The 18953-nt window shown below is 43.4% G+C and overlaps 2 protein-coding genes across 3 annotated transcripts in view; both read right to left on the reverse strand.

Moving 5' to 3' along the window:
- LOC126531309 (semaphorin-5A-like) overlaps positions 1 to 18953 on the reverse strand; it is a 165303-nt gene that overhangs the window by 25116 nt on the left and 121234 nt on the right. For both annotated transcript variants that reach the window (XM_050178799.3, XM_055071099.2), the window contains exons 4-10: positions 16285 to 16384; positions 8750 to 8858; positions 4894 to 4992; positions 3843 to 4056; positions 2662 to 2750; positions 1502 to 1701; positions 594 to 729 (exon numbers count right to left, since the gene is read on the reverse strand). In XM_050178799.3, the coding sequence (XP_050034756.1) occupies positions 594 to 729; positions 1502 to 1701; positions 2662 to 2750; positions 3843 to 4056; positions 4894 to 4992; positions 8750 to 8858; positions 16285 to 16384 (947 nt within the window). The remainder of the gene's footprint in view (positions 1 to 593; positions 730 to 1501; positions 1702 to 2661; positions 2751 to 3842; positions 4057 to 4893; positions 4993 to 8749; positions 8859 to 16284; positions 16385 to 18953) is intronic.
- LOC126531317 (tudor domain-containing protein 5-like) lies at positions 13476 to 16278 on the reverse strand. The gene has a single exon (XM_050178814.2). The coding sequence runs from the start codon at positions 15025 to 15027 to the stop codon at positions 14017 to 14019; it is 1011 nt and encodes a 336-aa protein (XP_050034771.1). The 5' UTR covers positions 15028 to 16278; the 3' UTR covers positions 13476 to 14016.

Raw genomic sequence — 18953 nt, forward strand, 5'->3', positions numbered from 1 at the left:
TTTTTTATGCTACAGGAGAGGATAAAAAAAGCAAACAGTTTTCCACAAGAACAGCCGTGCAGTTACTCATGGAACTTAACAAAGAAGTTAATATTGCATAAAATGTTCACAGAGAGAAACATATAATTGCAGGTTAATTGCTGTGACTTGATTCATGAGAACATTTCACAATACATCCATGTTCATTGCGAAGAACAGAGAAAGGGGTGTTTGTTGCAATAGCAGGACAAGAAAGAGAGAGGAACTCATTTACAGAAAGGCGGAGAGGTACACCTGAGCCATAGATTGCTTTGGCCTGCTACTCTACATTGGGAAAGGGAGTGAGAACGAAAGAGTGGTGAGTGATGATGATGAAGTGAAGGGAGTGTGTATATACAAGTCCATCACATTAAAGCATCTCTAAAGTCATATGTTTGGTCTATTGGCTCATCGTAAGGTTGTATAGCTGCCCTTATAATCGTGGCTGCGCTGGTTGCGTCGGGATAAAGAGGTTAGCCTGGAGTGGCCGTCACTAGCTGCACTCTTAAGTGCTGCATTTCAGTGTCCATGCCGCATTTCAACAAGAAGTTTCACACAACACAGAGCAAGCATACCTGGAACTGTTGACTGGTGGTGGTGGAGCGCTCCCAGGCCGACTTTTGCGTGGACTGGTACTTCAGGGGTCCTTCAAATGCATGCTTGACGGCTGACATGTTGAACGCACATATTGCCGAGCCATAGATGCTATTCCTGCGGTGATAAGATGGAGGCATGGATGTTAAGCTGAAGCTCATATTAGGAAAAAAATGCATGCGGTTTTTGTCTATTGGCAAGAGCCTTTTCTCCGTTGACACCTATTGTGCCAGATGACTCATTTGATAGCTATAATAAAGTGTCATAATGCAGACTTTTTATTCTTTTTGTCTATTATCAGACACTCTACGCAAACATAACGATGCAATAAACATTTACAGCATGGTTCACCCCAAAAGTGAAACACCAGTTAAGTAATATGCTATTTCTTACAGCCAAGATATGAAATAGTGACCTGAAGACAATGTTTGTATATGTAGAGCAGCATGCCTGATGTTTAATATAGCAACTATATTTATTTGAAAAAAAAAAAAAGGAAACTGAAAGACTGCTGCAGTTATAGAGTGCGTTATACTGTACATAAATGCATACTTTTTCCTTTTACTGTTTTATGAACATATACCACTTGTGAAGCCCAGCTATGCAGAAATCATTCTTGCGATGCATCTTTTTCTGATCTCTTCTTTTCCTGTTCAAACTGTTGTTATGTCCAACAATATTCTATTTACAGCTGCCTAGCCCCCACTCAATATCCAGAAGTGATGTGCTAACTGGCTGTGATATCATTGTAAAGCATTTGGCAATAGCCACGGAAAGGCATTTGCCAGATATCTGTCATTCTGGCATAGGTATCAAACTAATGGCCTCACTGAGACTGTCACCATGCATGACAGCGTTTTGCTGTGACCTGGCGCTGTTGTGTACTCACTCTCCAGTGGTGAATGCTGCATAGAAAAGCTGTTCTTTCTCAAGGTAGTGGACACTCTGGATCTCGTTGTAGTAGAATGGATAGAGACCCGGCAGTGAACAGTTCAGGCGAGCCTTGAGGAATGTTGTCCAGTTCTCCTTGAGGATCACCTGGCCGCCTTGGTCATTCTTGCACACCCGAGCCACTCTCGAGTACACAGCCTGCGCAGCGAAACGTACATGTGCACCTGCATTGAATGCACCGAAGCAGCTTGCTCTGCTTCCAGTTTTAGCAAGCATTCTTGTTTTTGAACACACCATGAGAATGGTTTCAGATAAAATTTAAGGTTTGTCTAGGCTGTAGCTGATGTTTCAAGTATTAGGTTCACTTTGCACTCATCGCAACATAACTCAACAGAGAGCCTGAGCTGATAATGTGGAAGTGACTAGTAATTTCATTTGCAACAGAGCGCAGGTTCACGCCATGCTCAAAAACACATATCAGTAGTACAGCTGCTTGCTGAACTTTACAGAACGCTGGAGCCATGAAGATACTGAACCTTCTCACAGCTCAAGCACGTATCTAGGAATTAGAAGCAGTGATCGCTAGCACAACCTTTTCTTTTACTCGTTTTAATCACACCATCTCTATGAGTACGGCACAAAGATGGAGATGAGACTGCACAATGCACAGAAGAAGCACAAGTCCTATATAACATGTTGTCTATTTAGTGCCTGCCTTTTGCGCCATGCTCATAGAAACAGCACACTCACGGCACCAATACATGCAGTCTTCACTGTGCACATATCATTTAGAAGCTAAACTCACATTAAATACATTTTTTTTTCTTGACTTTTCATATCAAGGGCACATGAAAGCATGTACACAATATATAACTAATTGCTTCCTGAATTACCAGACGAGTTTAGAAGGCAAGTAATCCTTTTATTTGCAGTGCAGTATGTGGTTTCTCATCAGGTAGCAAATAGTCCCGACTTGTCTTGATCTAAACGAAGTTTTCTATGACTCATCGCTATGCTAGCTATAGAGCAACGAAAGCAAGCACATTATCCTTCCTTATTGTTATGGCTGTTTCGGTGAATTCCAGAAAACCTGCCACTAATGGCAACTGCAACATTACATGCACAGGAAATGTTTTGCCAAGAGACAGTTGCACTCACTTTGCCGCAATTCATGAATTCCACGGCAGACTCCCTGTAGAAGATGTACACAAACTCTCCAATTTCAAAGGAACCAACAAAGTTTGGCTCTGAAATAAAGAAAAATAATTTAGTACAGGAACCACAGTGATGCGTACTTTGAATGATTTAGCCTCTGTCAACTTCTAAAAGCAACAATTATGAAAAGCTTTCACAATGATGTCTCAAAATAACGTTTGACATCAAAGCATTGATGCTTATTTTGCTGCTGCACAATAAATGTTTGGAGCAAATTAAGATCCCCGTTTTTTTATTTTTATTTGTGCTATATCCTAGAATACCACTGCACATTTTAACTCACACTTATCATCATGGCCTTTCTTGGCGATCGCCAGTTATCTCCTGTTTTGCAAAAGCCAACTCTACCCTATACCTGCAAATTTATAATCTCATTGCTCAAACTAATTCTCTGATGTCCTCGACTGCTATTCGCTTATATTGATACTCATTCTGTTACTTTGATAGACCAGTGGTTTACCTGTTATTCACCTTAAAAAAACTGCTCGTCTGCCCAAGAGAAATGTGCGTAGTGTAAAGCTAACATGTGCAGCCACCATCAGACTTAAACCAAATGCATAGGCTCCAATAAGTAAACACTGAATGCTTTGGAAGGAAGATACATTAGGCTAGCACATTTCAAGGCACCGCAGCCAGGAATCTGTAACACCCTCTGCAGGAGAAGCAAAAAATCACTTAAGGGTCACTCGAGCTAGGTATGACAGTGACTCTACATAGTCCCAGAAATGACTTAAGCTTATAAAGAAATATACAATTGCAGCAGGGTAGAAAGCTCTAGTAATAGGAATGGATGCATACTTGAAGTCAGTGCAGAAAATGATGGTGACATGAAAAGGACAGAGGGCTTGTCCTGTGCCTTTATTGTGTTGCTCTTGTTTTCCATGCCGAATTCAAGTATATGTTCAATTGTATCAACACAAATAATTGTTGAACATTGAATGCAGTGCAGGACAAAGACCCCTGTTGCTACTTTACATTACCTGTTTATGCTATGCATGTCATTGCTCACAGACTCTAGTGATGAAGGAAGAGTAGGAATTGAATGCAGCACTAAGAACTGCTACAGTGGATCTCATGAACAGCTTAACAAATCACAAAAGGTTCAGCAAAGTCATCTAACACACCGCTTAGCCACTTGTGGTCATAGATGGGTGTGCGCAGAGACCGCTCTCGGCCCATGATGCGGTACAGGGCATAGTCCCTTGCTGAGAAGTCCAGAGGTGATGCAACATAGTAGTCGCCTTGCACGGTCATCAGCATGGTGCTGTTTGAGTGTGGGCTGTAGGGTGCCTTGCCCATGCCGTCCACTTTCTCCCTCACAGTGGCCAAAGAGTTTATCTGCGTCATACAAAGCACACCTTTTCACTTCACCCACAGTCGAAACATTGCCATTAGGCAGCTGCCACATGTTCTCCTGCGTAAGTGTGTGTGGAAACTCTACACAAAGCATTGTACCAGTTGGAGTAAAGCTTCTTGTGACTACAGCTGTAAACGAGATCTCACTAGCGAAAGCAATTATAATCCCAACAAGCTCAGACCTTGCATAAGAAATTCAACACCCAACACTCAAGTTTCTGATTCAAAGCCTAAGACAACTGCGGCATAAGACAACAGCAGGAAAATTTAAACTTTGCTTTTTTTAGGGTACCTGTACAGCAGAGCCTTATTGATAAATTCTCATTTGTTAGCTATGACCAAAAGGAACCAATATTTTCTTCAAGTTTCTACCACACTCACACATAATTTATAATTATAATGAGTACAGACTTACTTCTTGATGTGTTGCTAAAATAAACAAATTAAATTCTGTACTGCTCCCATGTCATGAAACATCTTAAAATTATGAGATGCCTGACCATAGTAGCCCTTTGCACCTTTCTCTTTTTTCTGTGACAAAGTGCCCTGAAACACTGATGTCTTTTTGGTCAAAAGTGAATTTCAAGCAGTGAGTTTGTGGCACTCATTTTTCTGCTGCAAATAAGTTTGGTGTCAATATGGCAAACGTCAGCAATATTATAGTTCTATGCTTACTTCAGTATCTGTGCAGCAACCAGTACAGTGCAATGAGTGTCAAATTACAGCGCTTGTACACTGCCATGCGTTAGGACAGGCTTTTCAAGCGGAATTAGATGTCAACATTGACGCACTGCTGAATGTTCTTGAATGAGTACTCACGTCTCTCCAAGTGCATTCTGGAGCAAAGGCGTTGGTGCCGCAACTGAATAGCCGCTCATTATGCGAGAGCAGCACCTTGATGTAGTTTCGACAACCCTCCTGCGCACAGAAAGACATATTGCAGCACAGTGCAGAAATCCTCAATGAACCATTAAACCTGCTTCATGCTCCGAAAGATTCCCATAGGGACATATTTTGAGCAAATAGTTCTGGCTGTCATATAATTTTAAAATGTTAAGAGAAAAGGTTGTAAGCAGAAACACTAATGCATAGCTTCTTGCTTATTAAGTAAAGATTGACCAATTGGTGGCAACATGGAAACAACTACTGGTCAGGATGGCCATCTTGACTTATTATTTTCTATGCGTTTTCACTGACATGCATAATTTTTCAGATATTCTTCATGTTTTCTTAGTTTTATGTAACTTTTCATCCTTTTTTATTCCTAAAGTGTAAACTCTGTGTATCTTTTTTCTTCATAGCGCACACATACTGAAATGTCTCTCTCGTCAGAAACACAAGGAAAGCAGCCTAAATGCTGTCATTATTATAGTGATGGTGTATTATTGACATTATAATTTAGTGATATTTGCTGGCTAAACGAGCTTAAAATTAATATTTGACCAATATTTGACCAATGCATGCTTATCTGCCTTCTTCTCCTAGCACACGCGTCCATGCATGGGCTAGGAGTGAATGCTATCCACCAGGAATGCTCTGGGAATTTGTGAAGTTGTTTATAAAGCTGAAACTTTAAAACCTCAAATTAATGGAATTTGTGATTTAATTAAGAAAGCTGTTCGCTGCAACTGCAACTACGTTATGTCAACGTTCAACTCTCTCTCTCTCTCTCTGTGTATGTGTGCGCGCCTGCATGGGTTGTTGCGGTTCCAGGTGGCATTTGGGCCAGGAATCCACCAAGCCCATTGACAAGTAGGTACGGTAGTAGGAATGAAGGAAAAGGGGTTTATTTTACATTATTTGCACTGGCTCCAGATACGGAAGCCCACTCCCTGTAGGAGTGTATTAAACATCTGAGTGCACATCAGGACACGTCAGCACCCCTCTCACTGCACCAAAGGTCTCTGCTTTTAATACCATCATACTACACTAGGAAATCTAATGGCTGTATCTCGGCCAATCACAATGGTCAAATTGGTTGCCATATCCCCCCCATGACGCCACCTCATTCTGCCGAACTCCACCTCTCATGTGGCACCTTTGCTCCCACTTATGGCACAACTGTGTAGTAATCTGTGCATCTGAGGTTGACTCTGTTCCCACGGTAGCCTTCGACGTTGATCCCTTTCATCAATTAGTGCAGCTTGCCAGGGTCACGTTCAGGTAGAGTGATCTTTGTGGCAGTTATCACCTCAAAGTGAGCCCTTTTGTTTGTACGTCACAGTCTATTTCATGCCCGCATTGTCTGGGTGCACGCTGATGAAAGGACTGCCCCATGGAAAACTAAGGAATGCTCATCGCCATGTTGAGACGCAACTGTGTGTATGTCTGTGCGTGCACGTGCATGTGTGTTCTTTTAAATATATATATACGCCACTGTCAGTTGCACTTTACTTCTCAAAGAGGCAGGACATGTGTCAAGTGAGTTCTCAAACAACACTTTGCAATGTGGTGAACATGGCTTAAATAATGGATTCGGGTCATAAAGAAAGAGGTGCGACGTAATGCCTAATGCATTTCGTTACCCGCCATGGTGATGTAGTGGCTACGGCGTTGCGCTACTAAGCCTGAGGGCCGGGGATTGAATTCTGGCTACAACGGTCACGTTTCAATGAGAGTGAAATTCAAAAACGCCCATGTACATACCATGCATGGATACGCTTTTTTGGATCCGGCATTCACATGCCAGAGCTTCAGCACAGCGCATTCTGTTCGATAGAGGAATGCTGTGTGTGGTGATTGTGGAATGCCAGTATTGCATTCTCTTTTTCCACCTAAGGTGAGATGCTAGTGTCCCATATGCCTATATAGTATACATAATGTACACACAGGACATGATGCCAATGCCGCGAGCATGTCTAGAGTGTCTGTATATTTGCTGTCACAATAAACAATATATATATATATATATCATAAGAAGCCAACAACATAGACACCAAGGACTACATAGGGGAAATTCCTTGTGCTTAATAAATGAATTAAAGAAATTATAAATTAATGGAAATGAAGGTGGATGAAAAAACAACTTGCCACAGGTGGAGAACAGCCCCACGTCTTCGCATTACGCGTGCGATGCTCTACCAATTGAGCTACCGCGGCACCATTTTCCCATCTACTTTCTTAGGTATTTATGTTTCCTACTAGAACCCTAGGAGTGTTAGCCAGCGCCACCACTCACAAGCCTTGGCAGCGGAAAGGATGTTCCACTTCTGCTGCCAAGGTTTGTGAGTGGTGACACTGGTTAACAGTCCCGGGGTTCTAGTAGATAACATAAATACCCAAGAAAGCAGATGGGAAAATGGCGCCGCGGTAGCTCAATTGGTAGAGCATCGCACACGTAATGCAAAGACGTGGAGTTGTTCTCCACCTGCGGCAAGTTGTTTTTTCATCCACCTTTATTTCCATTAATTTATAATTTCTTTAATTCATTTATTAAGCACAAGTAATTTCCCCTATGTAGTCCTTGGTGTCAATGTTTGTTGGCTTCTTACTATAAGATTAATAAAAATCGAGGTCCCTCGTGTAACCCCATTTCTTTTCATATATATATATATATATATATATATATATATATATATATATATATATATATATATATATAGATAGATAGAAAGATAGATTTAGATGCTTAAAAGAAATTGTTTAGTTCAGCTTTCGTGCTGTAAAGAAGAAAGACACATGCTTCAACAGCACTGCCAGCACGTCACAAGAAATACTGCGACTCCATCTTGAAGATAATTTTTGCCAAGCCTGTGACATCATATGCACGCTACAATAAACACTATTGCATTGGATACAGGTGCTTTTATTGGTATCTTCTTGCAGCTACAGTGTTTTTATTGAACAGAGCTAGTTACCTGTCTGCTTACCACACAAGGACCTGGCCATCCTGACACTCGTAGTGTGCAGAAGTAATCGGAACAGTTACTGCTTCTGGCCATAGGTTCACAGAAAAGTATTGTGTAAGTTCCAAGTGAAAAAGTATAACTGTTAAGGTGGATACACATGATGGACAAATCTGCAGCAGGTTAGCTGATGTGATAAGCCCCTTCCCCCTGTACAAACCACTCACGTGACAAAAAGAAGGGGGGGGGGGGGGGGGGGGATTGTGTGGAATGAACAAATATTGTTCTTTATGACAGGTCTCTTGAAAGCCAAGCAGCACCGCGATATGAGAGTATGCAGCGCTACTTTTTCATGACAAGTGCTACATACAGAAGACATACTCTGTGCCAGCATGCTTATGTGATCAAGTGATAGCGATAATCCCATGCCTTGTGTGAAAAACGAAAGATGATTTGCTGCAAGACCCAGTAGGCTCTACTGAACTAAAATCACACCAGTTTGCTACCGAAAAGCCTTAGTGAAAGGCACTCGTGTTCAGCAGGAGTGAAGACTGGGCGAGTTGGTATATGTTGTTCGTAGTAAATTTGAGCAGTGTAAACGGAAGACACAGGAGACACTTGTCCTCTCTGTTCCTCTTCCTGCATCTCCTGTTGTTCGTGCTGTTTTTCACCATGTACTCAAGCGTTGCTGGTCCATGGATGAGGTACAGAAGCACTGAAATGGTTATGTGTAGTCTGATTGTGCATGGTTTCGTGTGTGCAACATCATGTGTTGACTGTTTTGCAGCAAAGCACAGGCATGAACATACTAAAATGCTGCCCCTTGTTACCTCTGTTTGGCCTTTCAGTAGACAACTCCGCACAGCTGCGTTTGATGCTGGCACAGCGACATCCTCGAGCTTCTTGAGATCCTCCAGTGACAGCCGAAACAGGTGGTCCCTGCAGGCAACAAAAAAAATTCAAAATGGCAACAATGCATACATAAAACATTGCACTTTATGAATTAAGTTGCTTTATAGCGGCCAGCTCATTAAAACAGGGCTTGAATACAAACTAGTTAGAACATCCTTTGTGGAATTTCAATAGTTGCAGAGGTAGATATGAAAGAAGCAGAAATGGAGAAGGATTAATTGAAGTGCTTATATATCTTGTTTGAAAGATTGCACAGAATATAAAGGCATGTGGAGATAAGAGAATATGAACATACAGTTAGCTTTTTTTTAGTTATTTGACAAATATGCATATATACATATTATAGGGCTCTGTAGAGTGCTTCATTAAATCTCTAGAGGGCCCCCTTTTTAGCTAAGAACCCCTATAAGTAGCCTATCACTGGATCGGGGGACATCCCTACTCATAAGAAAAACCGGTGAGTTTGCACAACCTATTATGTTCGCCGGTGCGAATAATGGCCTGCCAAAAAAGTCACTTTTTTATTTCGACCTTACTGCAATGTATGTGCAATTGAGACATGAACAGTAGCAAGAGGGAAACTTTCGACATTATCTTTATTTCACGAAGCATACTATTGTGCATATATATATTGTTCAGTGTCGTATATAATATATATATACATATATATATATACATATATATATATATATATATATATCGTAGTCCGTATGGGTTTCCTTTGTAGAAATTGCTACGAGTGGTTGTGTCATTCTTCCTTCATTATATATATATATATATATATATATATATATATATATATGCACACACACAGTTGCCAGTAGGCAAAGTATCAAGTCATCAAACATGCGCTTCTGCAGTGTAAAGAAATTACAATTCATTCTTGCTTTAAAAAGAAAAAAGAAAGGTGCAGATTCAAGTACACATTCCAATCTATGTGAAGTGAAGCCTTCATGAAGCAGGTAATTCAATGGTATAAAAATAAATTCAATGCCTACGATTGTCTTTATTGTTGTCCTATGCTACATGTCATCACATGCAAAGTACTGGTCACAACTTTAATGTCATGCGATGTTCATGTTTGAATGCACAGTTCACAAGCTATGCCAGAATGCAAGCAGCAGTTAATGCAAATGCACACTGTCAGATGAGGCAGTGATGTCACAAGGGTAAAAGCGATGTTTGACGTTTGTAGAGGGAAGAATGGTGACGAAAGCTACTTGCAGAGAGAAGCATGATGCAAAAGATGGTTGTATGGTTGACTGCTATTCGCCCGTTTCATTACTGCATCTGTGGCCGAATGGAAACTGGTGCCCGCAGATGTGCTTTTGCACACGTGCTATTGTGCACACGTCAGTCATCACACATACCAGTCATCTGAAAGAGTTAGAGGCTTTGGCATGCAAGGAGTATACATGTGATTGTGGGCCTAATGGTTAGAGCATTGGGCCCTTGTACTGGGAGACCGAGATTCAATCCCACCATGGGGCACATAGTTCTTTATTTTCTGTGTGTGATTTATTTGGCAGGACAGCAACAGCAGCCACGGTTAGCAATGTCCTGGAGGATTTGCTAAGAAAGTTTGCTGGGTGAAATGTGGATGAAATGCTAATGCAACTATACTTGCCTTGTGTGTGCTTTGGTGCCAACAGTAGTTTCATTGACAAGAGCAAACTCTGGTTGCTCTTCTGACTAGTTAATAGCACCAGTCTGCCCAGTTAAGGCACACGGCAAGAGTCACACTTGGCGATTCATCTCGTGCAAGACAAGTGTGGTCCACGGATTTTCATCTTTCTGTGCTCATTCTTACATTGGACAAGCTCGGTATTGTGTTGATGAACGTTTGTGAGAGCATACTGAATGAAAAATCAAGAAGCAGTAGGATTATTCAATGCGCCATGTGCGGGTGTGTTCCAAAGTTTGAAAGTGCGTGCATTCTTAACATATTACAAGCAACATGTACGTCAAGCTTTTTTATGCCTATGGTATTTATAATAACGAGCTGTTGTGCCCAAGCAAAATCATCCGTGTAGCCAATTGATAGAGAAATTGCACACCACTGCAATTAATGCACTTTCTTGAACCTTGTTTTATTGGAGTTGCACATCTATATCTCTGTGTGCCTTCTTTTTCGTGCTTCTACTAAGGTTCATAAAGAACGTTTTAAATAATACACCTGTCAGTTGGTAGTTAGTGCCATGTTGTGCAGCTTATCATTCTTGTGCCTCCTGTTTAACGCTGTTAGCTCCAAAATATGTACCACCTAACTTAAGAAGTCACATTATTGCCTTTGTGAACAGTATAAATTTTTATATTTTGCTTGTGCTTTTATCTGCTTTCCTGTACAATGCATCATGAGAACCCTACATTCTGTTAAGGCTCCCTAATTTTATAATTCAGGCATCTGCCTGTTTTGTCTTATACACCTTTTACAACAGAATCAAGAATGCCGACACAAAACATTCCTGACACATGACACAGACGAAGGCCTGCAATTTTTTTTCCGCCCAGCATTGGTACATGGACTTTCTTCCGAAGGTGCATAGATACAGTACATACTGTTATGATCGACCTGTCAAGTGTGAGAGCCATTCAGGCGTACATTCCCATGACAAGATGATTTGCCTCGTCTAAGAAAGGGCTGTTACGGTAAGCCTGGACATCGACATGTCAAACGTGAGAAGCGTTTCAAGTAGGCGTCCCCTTGTCGACATAATGGCCCTCTTTTCCGAAACGGCGTCACCCCTCTTATCCCCCAGCTGGCTCAAGGGGTTGGACGAAGGGAAGAAAATCCAAAGGGCAGGAGCTCAACAGCAGAACCTGACGAAAACACTAATACTTCCACAGGCTCCCCAAGAAGACGTCGATGATGACAAGACCGTAAGGGGTTATTTAAGGCCGTCCTGGCCCCCATGTTAATCAGAACTGCTCAAGACTTGGATGAGAGTCACAACAATGTACCAATGAAGTGAATACAATCTTTTTTTTTTTTTTTTTTCATCATCACGATGCCTGGCTTCGTTGTCGTTTCCTAATTCTTGCGGTGAAGACCCACCTCACCCGGTCGAGATCGTATCAATACTGGGGCCTTTCTTTTTAAACCATACAAAATTTTTAAAAGTCGCCTGTGTAAGATAGCACAATTCCAATTCTTGAATTGCACTGCTAGAAGAGATGGACATCACATACACAACAAACAGATGTGCATAGTTGAGACTAAGTACCAGTAATCAATTCAGTTTTAACTAGTACTTACTTTATGGCACATATTGCAATTTATTAATTTGCAATACGTGAATATTTTGGAACAGCAGCTTTGGAATATTTATTCCAAAAGTGTGCGACAAAATATGTTGGCATACTATTTACTTTTGTGCTTCAATGCATAAAACGGTGTTTTGATTAAACTAAAGGAAGCAGGTGCATTTTTACTGCAAATTTGACGGCATCTGTTTTGAAACGGGTGCCATCCTCAAAATTCCTTCAATGTAGATGCCACCTTGCAAGCCCACCGGCTATGATTTATTAATTGCAATATATGCCGTAAAGCAATTAAAAACTTGAGTAAAATATTTTTATGTTTTGTTATGCTATGTAAATTTATTGTGCAAATGATGTCTACCTCTTCAAGCAATCCAGTTCAAGAATCAGAATTTTGCCTACTGCCATAGGAAATTTTAAAAAAATTGTGTTTGGACAATACCTGGGGCTTATTCTGCAAGTGTCCACCTAGTGGACAAGTCTATTTCGTCTGCTGCTGTATTTCCGATTGTCTGGGCTGGGGTACACATCAGAAAGAGACAGGCACCCCAGCCAATCAGCACTTCAGCAACAGACGAAATAGACATGTCCATTACGTGAACACCTACAGCATAGGCCGGCTGGTATGCAAGTGCTCGTGTACACATATGCAAATTGCCCCACTGTTCTCGTCATGACGTGCCTCAATCGGTACAGTTTGACAAGGAAAACATCCCTGCATGCATCACTGCAACTGACTCGGGAACATCCAGCTGGCCTGGTGTTGCATCCACACTCTTGGAGAACAGAAGAGATCAATGCAAGCTCTTATCCTCCTGTAGAGCATTTTAGTATCAGGAGTTGCATAGACACAACACGATGCAGCTGGGACTCCACAGTAATCTAGCGCCCCTAGCGCCTTTGTTTCTTCTGATGAAGGTTGCATGATAGCTGTCCCTGCATTGCAGACTGAAATGAGCCAAACTAAGCCTAACATAAGTTGTTGTGCACCACAAAGTCGCTAGGGAAGCACAGTGCCACAGCGCTGAAGGCACTTGCTGATGCAAGACTTGTGACGAGATCTGTATATACAGGTGAATCTCTGAAACACACAGAGAGATTTCGCATCACATGCAGAAGTATGCTGCACTATGCAGTGCTGCGCCTTCCTTGTCTACTGAAAATGTGCCAAGTGGTAGACAGAACATTGTTGAACAGCAGCCTTCACTACTATTTGCTTTAAGGATGGTAACTGACTGGAGGACAAGATATGTACTTTGTTTAAATGCTTCCTTAGAATACGTGTGATTTTGCAAATTGATTATCTATTTTGTTGCAAGGTCACTGACAAGGTCAAGGTGGCAACACATAACTTTGTTGCAAGGTGTTAACTGAACATGGCAATGAAAAGGAATGGCTTTTATAGAAGTCAACATTGGATAAGATACAACACATACGATAAGAAAAAACAGGCAGGCTTTGCAGCATACAGCACATAATAAAATAATGTAAATGTACAGTGGGAAAACAACTGGTGAACACAGAAGTGTGATGACATTGCGAGTCTTAGTTGCTTAGTTAGGACCTTGAAAAGGAACTGAATTATCCTAGAGTACCTTTAAACTACTTCAGAAGACATAACCAAGACAATACATTACACACACACAGTATGACCAAAGTTTAACATAACTGTTGCAAGGTTTTGACAAACAGACATGGCAATGAAAAGGAATGGCTTTTACAGAAGTCAACAATGGGTAAAATGCCACACAACATAAGAAACAACATGCAGGCTTTGCAGCATAGAGCTCATAAAAAAATAATGTACATGTACACCGTGCCTACACTGCAGGGGAAAAAAAAAAAGGGGTGATGCAGACCACTCCCATTCATTGGTAGCAGAACTCTGTGATCAATGAAGTCCACATTCTACCAACTGAACATATTATTCTTCATCGTCAGACGACCCCAGTGGAAGTGCCAGGCATTCCTCAATGAGTACATTACTCGCAAAGATGTCATCTGGACCACTTGTTTTGCACATGATAACAGCAGGCATGTCATCTACATAGGTGACGAGTCGGCACATGACTGCCTCGTCCCAGACCAACTCCGCCAACCTAGTACACGCTTCAAGTCCCCATACCCCTCCGTAGGCAGGACGCAGCCGGTATAGCCGTACTGTTATAGCTTGCCGTGGTAGCGTACAGAAATGCGAGGCGAGCTGGCGCAAGCTGGTGCTTGGTTTCAGGGTTTTTACGCCGCTGTCGACATCCGTGACTCTGATCATGCCGTCCTGATGCACACCCGTTATAACTCCACGGCACCACCTTTCCGCTCCGGAACCAGACGTGTCGACGTGCCGGTAAGCGCACAAGGCGCCAGCAACCAGATCCTGCGCGGCTATCTCCTGCCCGCCAGTTCCCCCCTTGCCAGGATGAGAGTAGAACAATTTCATTGCTTTGTGCATCTCTGCCAACTGATCGCTCAAGTTTCCAGCCAAATTTACGACGATGGCTTCGGGGCTAATTATGTGTCGCACAAGAACTGGGAAGAACTCGTTCTCCAAGGTGTAGGGCAGTGGTTGTATCACGTTGACATCAGCGCACACGGGTCCCGGCGTAGATGGCTCGCCATCCGCGGATGATGGCAGCGAAGGCGTTCTGCCACGGCAAATGACAACTTGACCCTCCTTAACTTGGAAGTTCAACCGGCCAGCTGTCTCCAAGCAAGCATTCAGCACCTCTGTTGAACTCAGATGGGGCCATTTCAGTTCATTTCGTAGCAGTTCGACGGCTGCCGTCAGCGGCACAGATTCACCGCTCTGTGGAAGTTTGGACTCAAGGTAAAGCCGAACATCGGCATTCCCTCTGTGTTCGGATTCTGACGGGCTGTCTTGGTGCTGGTAGTGCGGCTCGGCGATCGAAGCAAACGTGGCACTGCTAGTATTGCTCATCGCAACTTCGCTCGCGTTTTGCAGCAGGGCTAACGTAAGCTGTGATGTCTAATGGTACCACTCGTTCCTGTTACGACTGTTAACTCAGCAAGCTACGTACCAGAGAACTAAATCGAGAGAACGCCATCAGACACCTTTGATATACAAGCTTCTGATGATGATGATGATCATCAGCTGCGGCACCGTAAAGAAAGGATATACGTTATTTCCTTCGTGTGGCCATGTACTGGTACAGTTTCTGCATCTATATTTTCTGTTTTTATGTCATTTATCAGTGCTTGGGAGCAATCTTTACGTCTGCCAGCTACAAAGGAAACACTGCCATACCATCAACAACGCAAGCACCATAGATTGCAGACGACTGCTGCCAGATGTTTTAAGCAGGATGTACAAGCTACTCAGCTGAAACTTCGAATCCTCTTGCATACTATTGAAGTGTCCTCATATGCATGGTTTATCCCCGAATATCCATTTACCGCTCGAAACGAAGTGCGCAGTTCCTTGCAATGCCGTTACGGCTATAACATGGCGAGCAGTGCTTCATCACGACCCAACGGTTCGCGTGTTTCATCACCTTGCTTGGACTATGGATAGGTATGTATATGGAGAAATTTCTTTCGTGGGATGTCAAAGCACAGTAAGTTTTCGACCTTCCTGCGTTGCAAGTTGTGTGTGAACAGCGCATGCCAATAGCTAGGTAGCGCGAGCCACCAGATCATCCTTGCGTTCTAAGCGTTCTCACTGTTGCGTGTGAAACGGGACGAAAAAAAAAAAAAAAAACCCCTCAAAGACCTTGTTGACACCGAAAAGGCTCTGGGCACATTTCATGACGTCGTCCGCAACATATCATATGTCGCGGTAGTAGACATTGTGGATGCAAAAATCGTGGGATAATCCCTCAACATTTTGACTAAATGATAATCTATTTAGGGATGTCTCAACTGGCTAAGCTTTGCACTGCAGTACGGAAGTTTCTTTTCTTTCTATATTTCTTTTTCTTTTTTCAATTGAAAATAGGATGCCCCTTTTCAGTACGCCCCTATGTCCTATGTGCTACGTACACTGCATGCGCATATATGTCGTGTAACGTATGTTAGTACGCACCTCTCACGTAAATCAGCCCGCCTATTCACTCAACACGTGTGATGTCAAGAAGCGTAGTTTAGGGACACAAATAGTTGAAATAAACGTCGGCACAGTGCATTATATGACAGGATGAAATTAATGATGGGTGCTTGCCCACGTGGGCGCTCTTACCGTGCTCCAACAATCAGCTGGTATCTGTGGATGTCGAAGAGAAGCTCTGTGTAGTAGCCTGTGTCCCCGTGCGTGAATCGCAACATCTTGCCATCTAGGTCTGAAAAGAGAGAGGAAGGGCAGCGATGAGAGGTGGGTTATACAAGCATTTCGCTTAGAACGTTGCAAAGTGATGCTTGCGCGTAGCATTTCACCAGTGGGATCCGTTTACACACGGTTAAAGACTTCACGCAGGTTGCGCCACATTAATGAGTGAGAGAGGACTACTTAAAGGGACTGACAACTGGCCAGACTGTGTTGTTAGACGTTGATGGAAATGAAATGACCATCATCTATATTGATAGAATCGAGCACCCTGTTCACGATTTAAGTAGGAATTATAATTTTTGAATTCGCAAAGAAAGTATAAAAGACCAGTAAGTGGCGCGAACATGCGGTGAATCCTTGTTACTTCGGGTGTGGTATGTAAGATTACCGTACGTAAGGCGGCTGTTATTAAATAGCGCATACTTAGTTTTTGCGCTTTATTCTATGCGTATTACGAAGTAAAAAAAAAAAAAAGTACACGCAACCAAGCGGCGCTCGCATGGCGGCGCACATGATTGGTAGTGTACGCGCTCGAAAGATTGGTGATTTCCTACTTGCGGAGAACCAAACTATTAGGGCCGCACTTGTCGTCGGCCTCCCACCAATGCCGGCGTATATATAATCGCTGTCGCGCTCACCTATCTCTTTTTCAAGTATGCTCCCACTGTAAACGACCACATCCTCACTTCAGATCGAGAAATTCTGATTGAAGAAAAAAATGTTATCTGCACGGGCGATCATGAATTCTTGAACGCCATGGAACAAAAATGTTACACAGCGTTTCTAGCGCTACCACTGCACGGTTCGACACTCAGTCCGGCAAGCTTTCCACTGCACAAAAAAAGAAAAAGAAAGAAGGGTACCATAACAATTGATTGCCAGTCCTTTTTATTACTTTTACTTTACTACTTACAATTCTTCATCACTGTGCGACTCGCTGCCACTTGTGCAGAGCTTTCTTTCATCCGCGAACGCGAAATACGTGGTGTCGTCGGCTTTTGCATATCTCGCACCAACTCGCCGCGGTACTGGTTTAGTGCGTGGCTGTGTCGTTCTGCTACTGAATATATTATATAATACTATATGCTACTGTACTGTGGTTACAGCTATCTCACGACAAGATCTGTCGTTTTTGGTTGCACCATAGTCTGCATGTAGCTATGTTTTTGTTATGTACGTAGTCCCGTAACAAGAACACGCATGCAGACTTGACGGTTTTTCTATGTATCCAACATGGCGGACGCCACGACGTTTTGTATACGAGCTTGACAGCTATAACAGAACGTGTGCAGTGAGCTTGGCAGCATCGAGAACATATTCAAAGGCCCGGATGGCAAGCGAGTGGATCCGGTGTTATGCACGCATTTAGCAAAAACAGAGGAACAAGAAAAGTTAACGCATGGAGAGCTCGTTCGCGTTTTGGTGTGCGCCATGCTCTGCGATTTGCGCACGTTGCCCCGTCGGTTAAAGTACCGCAGGAATTGTACGCTTGCGCGCCCGCGCGGTGACGTCCGACGCATACCAACGACTCCAAATCGCCGCGTTTCGTTGTGACCTGCGGTTAGGGATTAAACAATGGGCTCTGATTCACCGACGGGCACATCAACTGACAGAGCAGCGCGCTTGCAGGGCGGTTTGCCAGACGAATTTCGTTCACGATCGCGTCGTTAAGCCATAGTGACCCGGAAGAATTGAGTCGCCCAACCGAAACAAGAGCACCGAGAGAGACGTGCCGTATAAGGTTGCAGGTTAGGCATGCTTCGAAAGCTTCGCGCCTCCGCCGTATGGTACACACACTATCTTTCCTTCCTCGATGGTACGCACGCGCAGCACAGCACAGATCGCGAAAGACTTCCGGTTTCACCTTCGGGAATAGCTGGCTAAATTTAGCGGTTAACTAGGGGAATACAAGTTTCGGGAGCTTGTAAATACACGCATAGGTCCCTCCAGCAGGCAGTAATCTTGCTACGCTGTTAAAACACTGTCAGATAAATTTTGCCTCGGAAGGCACGTGAAAGCTACATAAACGAGCTCAAGTCACGCGTGCCGGCACACCACATTTTTCACCCTGGAGGAAGCGAGAAGGGCGATCTGCGGTCGGTATTTGATGTATAAATGGCGGTTAGTGAGTTGTTTATTTGTGTGTTGTGGAGGTGGGGGCGGGGGGGGGGGGGGGGGGGTATTGCTCCACGTGTATGCACAAGTACGGCCTCTGTTGAAGCCAGCGGGACTGCGACGAGGGCGATTATTTGCACTCCCATTTCATTGTTGAACGACGCGTCGCGGGGGTTGAGATGCGGCCGCGTGCGTTTTTCGAACGCCCTTCAGCCTCCGCTCCCGCATTTAATTAGAGGGATCGCGTCGTTATATACTGCGCGCGCGGGGGGGCCGCCGTTCGCTCGCATAAGTGGAACGCCGGCCGTCGCGCATAATGCGCGAGCTGAGCGCGTTTTAACGGCCATATAGCACCACCTCGGGAACAACGGACACGCGCGATCCCCGGTGGTGGTCCTCGAACTTGCCCAGCGCCCGCGACAGGGCAGTCAAGGCGGAACGAAAGCGTAGATGTTCTTTAGTACGTG

The sequence above is a fragment of the Dermacentor andersoni genome, chromosome 5 (genome assembly GCF_023375885.2).
Source record: "Dermacentor andersoni chromosome 5, qqDerAnde1_hic_scaffold, whole genome shotgun sequence".
Lineage (NCBI taxonomy): Eukaryota > Metazoa > Arthropoda > Arachnida > Ixodida > Ixodidae > Dermacentor > Dermacentor andersoni.

What these genes read in the sequence shown, in the direction of transcription:
- LOC126531317 (XM_050178814.2), bottom strand. Translation starts at nt 15,027, where the DNA reads ATGAGCAATACTAGCAGTGCCACGTTTGCTTCGATCGCCGAGCCGCAC.